We start from the raw sequence: 12,015 nt of genomic DNA, 5'->3' as shown, positions 1-12,015 counted from the left end.
CCTCCAGCTTGTGTTGTGTCTCTTTGTGTATGGCCTCCAAGCTTCTTAGTTTGTCTTGTGTCTCGTCATATCTTGCTGTCACGTCTTGAAGCTGGTATTGTGTCTCTGCAGCTAGTGCGTCCTTTTGTTTGAGTTGGTACAGTGTCTGGTCATGAATTTCTTGCAAGTCTTGAAACTTGCGTAGTGTCTCCTTATGTTGAGCTTCCAGTTTTTGGAGCTTGTATATCTCCTCGTTATATTGTTCCTCCATGACTTGGAGGTTGTATTGCAGTGCCTCCATTTCTTGGGGCCTGAACTGCATTTGTTGGAGTTTAGCCACATCCTTTTTTCTCTGCAGCATTAAATGTGTTATTTGCTGCTGTGCTCTACTTAGCAGTATTTCCCAACCTCCATTTATGATCTGCATGTTCGGCTCGTATTGCAGATCTTTAACTGGTTGGTGCTCTTGGGTAATTTCTCCAGAGTGTTTGTTTTGGGCCTTCATGTCTCTGGACTTTTCCTCCTGCATTTGTTTGATCATATTGTGCAGGTCTTGGTTTTCTTTCTGAAGGTGATCAAATGCCCTTCTGAGGAATTCGGTGTCTTCTGGGGCATTTGGCTCACCACTGCAGTGAAGAGCTCCAGCGTAATCTTTTTGCTCCGAGTGCTGAGACATTTTTTAAAAATCTTGATACAATGAATCTTTAAAAGATCAAGATGTTTCCAAATGCTTCCAGAGGATTTGTAGCTGATACTGAATGTTTGAATGCAGTGAACAAGCAAACTGACCAAACTGACGTGGAGACTGAAAACTTGTGTCTTAAAATTTCTCTTTGTTACTTCTATTTAAAGGTTTTGGGGATCTTTGATGTAGCAAAGAGGATCTTTTTATGGTCAACAGTCTATGATGCTGATTCAGCAAATTATGTTTCAGGTGTTGATGTCATTTATCTTTAACTGCTTTGCCCCACCCATCCAAAAATCAGTCACTATTTAGAGACCATTTTCCTAAAATTGAGCCACATTCTTAGCACTGCAAAATACATTTGCATCAACTGGACACTGCAAATAATAAGTCAAAGCTGTGTACCCTTATCATGTATCCTCTTATTGCATGGGAATAGCAGCTGCTTATTGCTATTACCATGCAGCCAGTGTAATTCTTTCTTCCAACTCTTGTTCTTCTGAGTGGACTGCATTAAGATGCTTGGAATTACTGCCAAGATGGAGGTGAAGGTGAATAAAAGATCAAAGGCGAGACAAAGTTCTGAGTTACTTATGTCCTGAGCTATATTTAGCTTCTATAGGTGGCTGCCTGAAGGGTTCATTTCCTCTTTGAAGTGCATTTTCATACCTTGAATTAAGAGCCTCCCCTTCTGGGTCAAGCTTCTGCCACATGGGCTTGATTTTTATGTCCAATGGGTTAAGCGCCTCACCCCAGGTTCAGTTCAGTCAGCTGCAACAATTCGCTTGAGGCTCTAAACATTTCCTAATCGACATTGGTCCTAAGGTAAGGTCGTTGTCAGTTCTCATACTTCAACTTATAAGAGCGAACTGCACTTGTGCTGTCTGACTTTGGCCATTTGTTAATGAAGGCAAACAGATCAATAGTACCCCAAAGGTCATGAGGTGAGAACACGCTTTTCCAGAGACATTGTAGAAGGACTTTGGCTTCAGCCAACTTTGTGTGGATACTAAAGTTTGAGCAACCTTCAGAAGTCAAAGAAGACACAGACAAGACACGCTTATGTGTCTATTTTATCCAACATGGACACTTCAATTTACATTGGACTCACACATTTAATCTCTTACATAAAGCCATTATAGTCAACCTCTCTTTAGTGGGCGCTGAGCTGTAAGTGTGGCCACCTGTAATAAACTCTATCGCCCCGACTAAAAGCGCGGTAATGTGCCGTCTCCTTCTCACCTCTACAGATGAATGGTCATTAGGAGAATGGAGGGGGGCATTTATCTCCCCCTCTTACACATGCAGACAACAGACACTAATGTCTGAATAATCGCAGAAAAACATGCAAGAAAGCAGACACGCAGACACAAAGAAGCCTATTCATTGAAACTGTTTCTTTATGTGCTCAAAGAGAATTCACTTGTAAGGTCAAATTTACAGTCTCATACTCCACAAAAGCTCTTCCATAACTGCTGGATCTAACAAAAAAAACGACCTGTGTCCTTCTCCTCTTGGAGCACGGCCAAAACTACAGCATATCTCACATTCTCAGTGGACCCAGATCTGGACCGATGGCGACACACACCGTGTCTCCTGAACACTCACAGAGATCACAGAGGGCCTTTGCACAATTTGCCACATCTCACAAAGACAAAAGATCAAATTAAAAAAGAAAAAAAATCAGTGAATGTGCTGAGAAAGCCTGTATTTTGTCCTAACTCAGTTCTAGCAGTTAGTGTCAGATTTCATGGGCTGCATTGACTTGTGCTGCCCCCAGTACTCTTAATCTAAAATATTAGAGGCAATACACTTGATTACATGAATTTTAGCCTCGGTAGCAGAGACACATAAAGACTGGCGCACACATACACCAGCCAAGACACATAAACACACGCGAACGCAGATCCTCGCTCACTCATTCTCAATAACACCCACATGGGTCACTTTCATAACACGGAGAGAACAAGTCGTAGGAGGGAGATGGAGAGAGCGAACAGAGAGAGAGGAAGTGAGTACGCTGCTGGTTGGACTCGTTGTCTTCCCTAGGGAGGTGTTCGCACATTAAAGCACGCAAAAAACACACACACACACACACACACACACACAAAGGCGATCATACACATCCATACTCATATACCGACAGAATAAGCAAGATTGAAAAATTACAAATGCACACATGCTGCACACACATAAACACTTTGAAAAATTGCAGATAATGTGCAGAGCAGATGTGTAATATTCTCCCTCCCTGAAAAGGTCCACTTCACAGGTAGCGAACAAAGGTTCACTCGCTTCTCTTTGTCTTTTTCCCTTTATGACTCACTGTTATGTGCGCACACTCACTCACACTGAAGCGCATAGTGGAGCTTTGACTCACACTAGTCACACACGCCTTATTAACTCAGAGAGACAGTCCTGTCCCATTTTACCCCTGCGCTGTAGGGCTGTAAAATTTGGGGCTAAATATACTACCTGTGCAGAGGTACAGAAGGGAGGGAGGCAGGTAGAGGAAGGCATTGGGGCGGCTATTTCAAGCAGCCATGACCCACTGTGGTAACCCACTTACTCCCTCCCTCTTTCTTTCTCCCTCCTTCCGTCCCCTGGTGAGCATCACGAGTGTCCACTCTGCGTGCCGTATGCGTGGAAAGTGTGTTGTCTCTATCTACCATGCTCTACCTTTGTCTCTAAGGCCTACATTTTCATGCCTTTCTTTGCCTCGTGTTTCTGAATTCTTTGCACACAATTTTTTTTCTTTTGTATCCATGTTCTCTTAACCTCATATTAAATGTAATCTCCCGTATTTTCCAAAACTCTTTTGGACAGCTAGCAGAGAGAGTGCCCTATCTGCTGCATGTTTTATACATGTTAATGGAGAAGGAAAAAGTAACTACAGTGGAACTACAACTTTTCTCCCTTTCTCAGAACAAAGTTAAACTTGAGGAACTGCATTGTGGTTTTTTGAAAGATTGGTATTTCAACCTCTTCTGCTCTGCGTGGTTACTCAACACGAGGGTAAAGTGGTGCATCTATTCTAGGACAGAAGTTATTGCTCTTGTATTGTTGGGATGGAAATTGGAAGGAGATCAACCATATTCTGATTCCACTTGAAATAACACAGCAGCATATCAGGAATTCAGTCCAGGCATATTTAATTAGGCGTGCTTGGATTAAAGTGTAGCCATCAGAAAGAAGTGAGCAGTTTCACAAAAAGACAAAGAATAAGGGCCACTGTAAAGTTTAAAGGGAGAGTTCACCCCAAAATCAATGTGCATACTGTACAATCCATCTAAATTCTTTTATTGTGAATTTAAAAAGATATCTGCTGTGGAGGTGTCTGCCTTCTCCTAAATATAATAGAACTAAATAGCATTTGTGTTGTGCTGCTGAAAGCACCTAAAAAATACATTTTAAAAACTCAGCAGCATTGTTTCTATGCAGAAATCATGCTCTCTGTTGCTAAAACAAAAACCCCAAACAAAGTCCACGACCCCCCATCGTGAGCAGTTTAATTTGGGAACTTTCTTTCTATCAAACTACACCCAGCAACTGTATCACTCAGCTGAAGAAAGCGTCCATCCACCCGTGAGGAGAGGCTTGTGGTTGGAACAGCGAGACATTACTGCTAAATTTTTCAAATGTGTTTTTTGAAACTTTTAGTATCACGACAGAAAGTTGCTTTCAGCTGCTTCCTTATTCACAAGGGGTCGCCACGGCAGGTAGCGCCACATGTTTGGTTTGGCAGATTTTATACCATATCCTATTTAATTCCATTATATATAGAACGCTGAAATCTCTTCAGCTGATATCTTCAAAACTGTGCAACTGGCAAAAAAAAAAAAAGACTACCTAAATGTAGTAATAACACTAAAACCCAGAGGGAGAAAAACATCCTACATTTAATGTCCCTTAAACATTAGTCTAACTCATGCTTTGCTTATGACCTTCACGTATCGAGTTGCATGTATTCGTGTCCTACTACACCACCATACTGCCACCGTGCTACCCAGGATGCAGCCACACACTACTGAATTCATAAGACCACGAGATCATGTGATGTAACCCTGATCTTAAAATCAGAACAAAAACATGTCATATCATGTATTATAAGGGCCGACACTGAAACCTTCTAGTTACCCTTGACATTTCTGCTAGGAGGCTCGTTATTCATCCATCGTGTGGGCAGAAACAGACAAAAAGAAGAAAGAAAGAGTTGAATGGGTGGTATAAAAAGTGTTTGCACTATACCTTTATGAGATGCCCACCTTTGTCTCTATTAAATTTCCTAACAGGAATTATCCAGATTTGGAAAGAGTAAAGAGTCACCTTCGAACCCATGGCTGTGACTTCCTATTTTTATGCTGTTTCATGACCATAAGCTATTCTTAACTATTTCCATTGAAATTCTTTTTTTAATTTGTTTGTTGCCACAGTACACAAGCCTCTGGAAAAAAACTGAGAGTGCGCTCCATTCATTACACTACAGTGCTTCTGTTGTTGCGTGACAGGTGTGTAGTTGAGAAATAGATAATAGATGCACTTTTTCTCTTTCTGTTTGTTTTTTTTTTTTCACATCTTACCAGGTGGTGTTAAAAAATGCCCACATGGCTGTCGGCTCTTTGACCATCAACGAGGAGAGGTCGGAGGTCATTGACTTTTCCGTCCCCTTTATCGAGACAGGCATCAGCGTCATGGTCTCTCGCAGCAATGGCACCGTTTCGCCGTCGGCTTTCTTAGGTGAGGAGCTGTGGTAGACAGCTGTAAAAAGTTGGAGGAGGGTGGCAGAGATGGATCAATGGCTGTGTTTTGACCTGTGGGAGCACTGATCCAGAAGTCTATCAATATGATCCGTGTCCACCACTGACGACAGATTTAATTGTAATCTTTATATTTATACATACTTTGTTACCTTTTCAGTTTCACTCAAATGCTTCGACTCAAAGATTTCAAGGATTCTTTGGATTTAAGTTTATCAGCAAATTTTGATTAAGTGTCTTTTCATTAGATTTCCTGACAAACTGAGAGTGAATGACAATTTATTAGGCTGTTGTTTTTGCCCCCCCCCCGAATGTTGAACTCAAAGAGATTTAGTGGACTCACCAAGTGATAGGAGCCAAGTTTCAGTGCATTTGCACAATGAACACTGGAGTGCATGATAATATGGCTAACTGTTTTCCTCCCTGTCTCTTTGCCCTCTTATATTTCCCACTCCCACACCATTTCTCTGATGCTTCCTTCCTCTTCTCAATCTGGCGCACCACATTTGCATATTTCTCTTGCCCTCTCCTCTCTTGCTTCATTTTCTCTTTCTCTCTACCGCCCTCGCTCTTTTTCCCTCTCCCTCGCTCTCTCTCCTAATGTCCCTTGTCTATTCCCCGTTTTCTCCCTCCTTACAACCACCCCCACCACCCCCCCCAACCCCCTGTTTACTTATCTCTCTCCGTCCATGCTCCTTTCCTCAATCCTTCCTCTCCCTCATCTCCCTTCATCTTTCTCTCCTCTTGCCTCTCTCGCCCTCCAGAGCCCTTCAGTGCGGATGTGTGGGTGATGATGTTCGTGATGCTGTTGCTGGTGTCAGCAGTGGCTGTGTTTATATTCGAGTACTTCAGCCCTGTGGGCTACAACCGCTGTCTGGCTGACGGCAGAGGTGAGAGGCTTCAGTTCAACACACACACACACACACACACACACACACACACACACACACACACACACACACACACACACACACACACACACACACACACACACACACACACACACACACACACACAACCAGAGTACTTCTGGGGACTAAACTCCTTAATGATGTAGATGTAAATACTTGCAGACACTTTCTCTCCCAGTATTCTAGCTGAGTTGCCTTCTATATCAGCCTCTTTTTACTTAAAATACACCAATAAATAAACCAGTAATATATTTTTAAGCTACCAGCACAGAACAGCCATACTGAAAATAGGCTCCTCAAAGCACTTAGTTCATGAGTTAAAATGTCACTTTTTCAATCTTAGAAACAGCGTAACAAAAATGATGAACTGGTCAAAAACTTTGTTTTGTCTGCTCGACAATTGTCACACACCACAAGCCGTCCATTGTATGTAAATTTCCAGATTTTCTATGAAAAAATATGCACACATGTTGCCTGTGTACATAGCCCAGGCACTGGGTTTATTTAGCTGTTAGATAGGATTTTTGTTGATATTGAACATACACACCAATCAAAGAAATAGCTGAAAAATACTTTGATAAATGCAGTGCACACTTCAGGATCAGCACTTACAGCATTTACTTGTCTGTTGCCTGTTTAATTTTCTGATATTTTTTGTTCCAATTTTTATTTATTTATTTTTTTTGGAAAGCCTCTGAACGGACAGCCAAGTTGAAATGTGTGGATATGAGACTAAACACCTTGTAAGAGCAGTATAACAGTTCTGGCACAAGAATAAAAGTCTGCTTGTGGATCCGTATCAACTCACAGGTTACCCTATCTTAACTGCTAAAGTTTATGAATGGGTGCTCAGTGAGATATACTGTATACTCCAACTAGTTATTTGCTTCAAACTAGCAAATGCAGATACCAGTGCTTGTCTGTAACAAAGCAAGTGTTGGCCTGTGTTGTACAAAATGTTTTTTTTTGTTGTTCACAAAAAGTGAAAGAGACACAGAAACTCAGAAAACACATTTCAGGCCACCTCCACATATAGCCCAGACCAGCTGTCCTCACTGACCCATTGACTTCATTCTCTTCTTCCTCCTTCACCAGCCTCTCTTTCATCATTTACTGTTGTCTGCAGTGCATGGGTTTTAGCAATCCTCCAGTGCTGCTTACCTCACACCGGACAAGTCATTTGCATTCATTTCCATATTTCCCCAAATCACGCTTTAACTCTGACAGCATGGGGCTAGATTTGTCTTAGATCTCCACAGCTGAAAAGATGAGAAACAAGGGAAAAAAAAATCAATGTCTCACACAACTCTCTATCTCTAATGTGGCTATATATAGACAATGGTTATCTTTTTTCCATTCCTCTCATCCTTCATCATCTTCTGGAGAAGATGTACTCCTCCCTAAAGCTCTGTTTTTTTTCTGTGTGCCTCCTTGTTTTATCTGCTTGTAGCGCTGTGGGAGTTTGGTATCATGAAGAGTGCAGATCGAAGTTTGGAGTCAGAGGATTTGATGTAATAACATATCAATGGCTCGACTGCAGATTTGTAAAATCTCTGCCCCAATTCATTGAAACAACTTTTCTTGCGAACTTCACAAAGGAGATTTTTGGCACAATAAAGACAGTTTGTCCATGAACAAACGCGCCGCACAACAATACACACCCACATGATTGCACACAAACACCCTCTCGTTCTCTCTCGCACACTCACACATACCCACACAAATGATGAACCAACTGCTAATCACAGCATAATGGCTGTAATGCAGCAGTCTGTCAGCTCATAGATGAACTGAACCAACACAGCTCCAAAACAAATTACATAAAACAAAACAAAAAAATCTACTCATTGCAGTCACATATAAGATTATATAAGCGACGTGAAAAATAGCAACATATCTTTGTTAGAAAAAAAAAAAGCTAACATACTAGTATAAAGGCAGGTGCAATCATGTGAAAAACAAAGTTTTCACAGGACTCTCTGCAGTCATGTGAAAAAACTAAGTACAGCTAAAGTTTGGTCAAAATTGGGTCATGCAACAGGACAATGATCCCAAACACAGCAGTTAATCTACAACAGAATGGGTGAAAAAGAAAAGAATGAAGGTGGTGCAATGGTCCCGGTCAAAGTCAACCTGATTGAAATTTGTTGCTGGACCTTAAGAGAGCCATGCATAAACAAATTCCCACAAACCTCAATGAACTGAATCAGCGATGTAAAGAAGAGAGGGCCAAAATTCCTCCATAATGATGTGAGAGAGTGGTAAAAGCATGCGGGAAACAAATACTTCAAGGTGCTCAAGGTGGTTCTACAAGCTACTGAATAATGTTGTGTATTTAGCTTTTTTTTTATAGAACTGCACAGAGTGCTATGTAAACATTATCCATCAAGAAAGCATGGACAAGTTAGAAGAGATGAGCACAGCCACTGTGATTGGTTTGTGAAAGAACATAAATTTCTGGACCATATTTGCCAAGTAATCAGCTAAGGCCTGGTTGGTAAGGTGTGTTCATATATTGTAAAGGTGCAAAGCAGACCTAGTGCTCAGTGAGACACAAATAACATATTGTAAAGTTACAGTTTAAAGTTGGTTCAGTTTTGGAGCCGGCTTCAAGTGGCCATTCAGGGAACCACTTTAATTTTTTTCCCCATAAAAATTTAGAGCATTAGTAAGCAAACATTTACTAATTAGGGTGAAACAAAGTTAAGTATTTGTCATAAACCAAAGTGATGGATAAATTTGTTCCTCAGAGACATAAAAGGGGAAAAATGGAAACTTGGTATATTTATGATTCATCCTGAGTGGTAAAATAAATGTGTGTACCAAATTAATACTGAGTTTTCCAGCTGTTGTTGATTTATGTTTCACTATCCGACGCGACACTTTAGCATTGCTATCGGTAAAATAACACCAGGATGGCTAAAAACGAATAAGCTACATGTTATGAAAATACATCAATATGTGACCTTCCTGAACCTTAAACTAGTGCAAGAGGCATTCAGTTTTGTTCCTCTAAATAAAATCCCTGCTGAGATGGAGAATCACCGGTCCATATTGCTCAGCTGCTCCAGATGTGTTAACCATAACTGTGTTTAATCCAGAGCCTCACGGTCCATCCTTCACCATTGGTAAGGCCATCTGGTTGCTGTGGGGTCTGGTCTTCAACAACTCTGTGCCGGTGCAGAACCCCAAAGGCACCACCAGTAAGATCATGGTATCGGTGTGGGCCTTCTTTGCTGTCATCTTTCTGGCCTCCTACACTGCCAACCTGGCCGCTTTCATGATCCAGGAGGAATACGTGGACCAGGTGTCTGGTCTCTCAGACAAAAAGGTAAGGTAGAGGGTCTCTGTTTAATGCTGTGCCAATGTCTCATGCTTACCCTTGACACGTAAAGACTTTTACATGCCTCTCTCTCCATTCTCTGTCTTTTAGTTCCAGAGTCCCAACGACTTCTCGCCTCCGTTTCGTTTTGGCACCGTTCCCAATGGAAGTACAGAGCGAAACATTAGGAACAACTATCCAGAAATGCACTCCTACATGACAAAGTTCCATCAGAGAAACGTCAATGAAGCTCTGCAGAGTCTCAAGTCTGGGTGAGCGTGTTCACCACAAAGTGGTGCATTTTTTTTTTTGCTTTAAAACCAAATAATATCAAAATAAAAATCCACATTTGTGGTTAAACTTCAGAAAACTCTTACTGGCAAAATATGTTAGAATATATAAGTTTAGATAATGAACCGTGTATTTTGGTAAGTATCATTTATTATAGTGAAACTTGCTTTTTGCTAATTTTAATTGATTGAATGCAGTTTGCCATGATTCTCGTTATTTTTAAAGGACTCAAAAGCACTAAAGAGCAGGTAAATATCACCCTGCAAAGATGAAAAGGTCAAATGATAGTCACTACATGGTAATCATAATGTCTGTTGGAATAGAGATTCTAAATTCAGGGTAAGATGACTTTAAAGGTAATCACTGCTAAATTCCCTTGTTTATCTTACTTCATATAAATACATCGCAGCTGAATAAGTCCAATAATAATTTCACTCCCTCTTCAGTTTCATCAAGTGCGCCTTTTTCACCAGTTTGTGTGCCAGCTCCAGCCTTTGGCAAACCAAGTGGAAGTCTATTAGACTTATCAGCAGCTTAGAGCTATTTAGCAGGTTAATTGGAATGTTGGAGCTGTGATGTCTGACTCCCAAGTGCTAATTAATTGTAACCTATCTCTCCTCCTCTTTGTCCCTCGCTCTCTTTTTTCTCCAGCAAACTGGATGCTTTCATTTATGATGCAGCCGTGCTGAACTACATGGCTGGCAGGGACGAGGGCTGCAAGCTGGTGACCATTGGCAGTGGCTACATCTTTGCCACCACGGGGTACGGCATCGCCATCCAGAAGGAGTCACTCTGGAAGAGACCTGTGGACCTGGCCATCCTGCAGCTCTTTGGAGACGGTGAGGGAGCAAGCTGTTTCCTTCGCTGGTTTATTCCCAGATGCTCTGCAGTGTAATGCCATCATGCACACAGCTGTGCTGATGCGATGAGTTGTATAATTACTCATAAATGGATCTGATTGACTCAGAGATAAGACTGTAGTTTCATGCCTTAACACAGATGTTAAGAGATCAAAACTCCTTCACAACCTTGAAGCAAACAGTAAAGGATACATATACCCCGCTTATTTTAATGACTTATTATTTATGATAACATTGTATTCAACTAGTAAACCATGTTATAGGACAAGCTGAAGAACAATTAACATATGACCTTAACCAGTTTATTTTCAGACAAATTTGGTTTGTGTGTACAGCTGTGCAGTGCTGACGGTGTGTCAGATACTAACCAGCAGGTAAAGTCACAGACTAGCAGCAGAGATCTTTGGTCTGAGGCTAACCTGAGAGTTTATCTCAGTGATTGATCGTCTGAGTGTCTGGTGTCTTTTTTCAGCGTTTTTACTTTTCTAATGTTAGCACGTGACTTGATGGGTACAATTTTATCAATGCCAGCAGGAACAATAACCAAACCGGTGAAAATAAGACGTAAGCAAGAGCAAAAAAACCAAAAGGTCCATTAATATGAATAGCCTCAGGCTTTGCCGCAGGCCTGCAGCTCTGACTTATGAATACTGTCCAATGCAAACTATTCTTCAGGTTCTGCACTTTGGCACATTCACAGACTTTGTTCCTTCCCTGCTGATGCTTTTTTTTTTTTTTGGCATGTGAAATGCAGCTCACTTGGACTGACATCACGTGGCCGAGGCAGGAAGTTTAGGATATTCCACCTTCCTCACCCTGAAAAGCCTTCTGGTTCCTCAGGTGCATGTTTAAGGCCATTGTCCTGTCAAAAAAAAATGAAAATGTCTTCCAGTGAGTTTTGCTGCTTTCCCTTTAATGCCTCTGTGTTCATCAGTCATGAAATCAGCAAACGTCAGTGTGTCACTCGCACTGGCTGCCACTGCGTGCTTAAATAGGATCTCCACCACGTTTGACAGACGAGGAGCTTCGGCTCATTAGCTCTACCTTTTTAACCCCACGCATTTGCCACTGGATAGTTTTAATAAAGGCTCATTTCATTCAGAACTCCTCAGATTTTTCTCTTACCACGAGTTTAGTGGAGCTTAAACTAACAGCCTCTCAGTCCTGGACAGCATTCTTGACTTGCTGTGCTGTTATAGTGAGATTTTCT

General features: G+C 41.4%; 1 protein-coding gene across 1 annotated transcript in view; it reads left to right on the top strand.

Annotated features, from left to right (window-relative positions):
- grin2ba (glutamate receptor, ionotropic, N-methyl D-aspartate 2B, genome duplicate a) overlaps nt 1-12,015 on the top strand; it is a 130,257-nt gene that overhangs the window by 106,301 nt on the left and 11,941 nt on the right. Inside the window, exons 10-14 of the mRNA XM_030735879.1 lie at nt 5,248-5,401; nt 6,186-6,311; nt 9,434-9,663; nt 9,766-9,926; nt 10,597-10,784. Of these exons, the coding sequence (XP_030591739.1) occupies nt 5,248-5,401; nt 6,186-6,311; nt 9,434-9,663; nt 9,766-9,926; nt 10,597-10,784 (859 nt within the window). The remainder of the gene's footprint in view (nt 1-5,247; nt 5,402-6,185; nt 6,312-9,433; nt 9,664-9,765; nt 9,927-10,596; nt 10,785-12,015) is intronic.

This window comes from Archocentrus centrarchus, chromosome 8 (assembly GCF_007364275.1).
Source record: "Archocentrus centrarchus isolate MPI-CPG fArcCen1 chromosome 8, fArcCen1, whole genome shotgun sequence".
Classification (NCBI taxonomy): Eukaryota; Metazoa; Chordata; class Actinopteri; order Cichliformes; family Cichlidae; genus Archocentrus; species Archocentrus centrarchus.
This window is presented reverse-complemented; position numbering and strand designations above follow the sequence as displayed.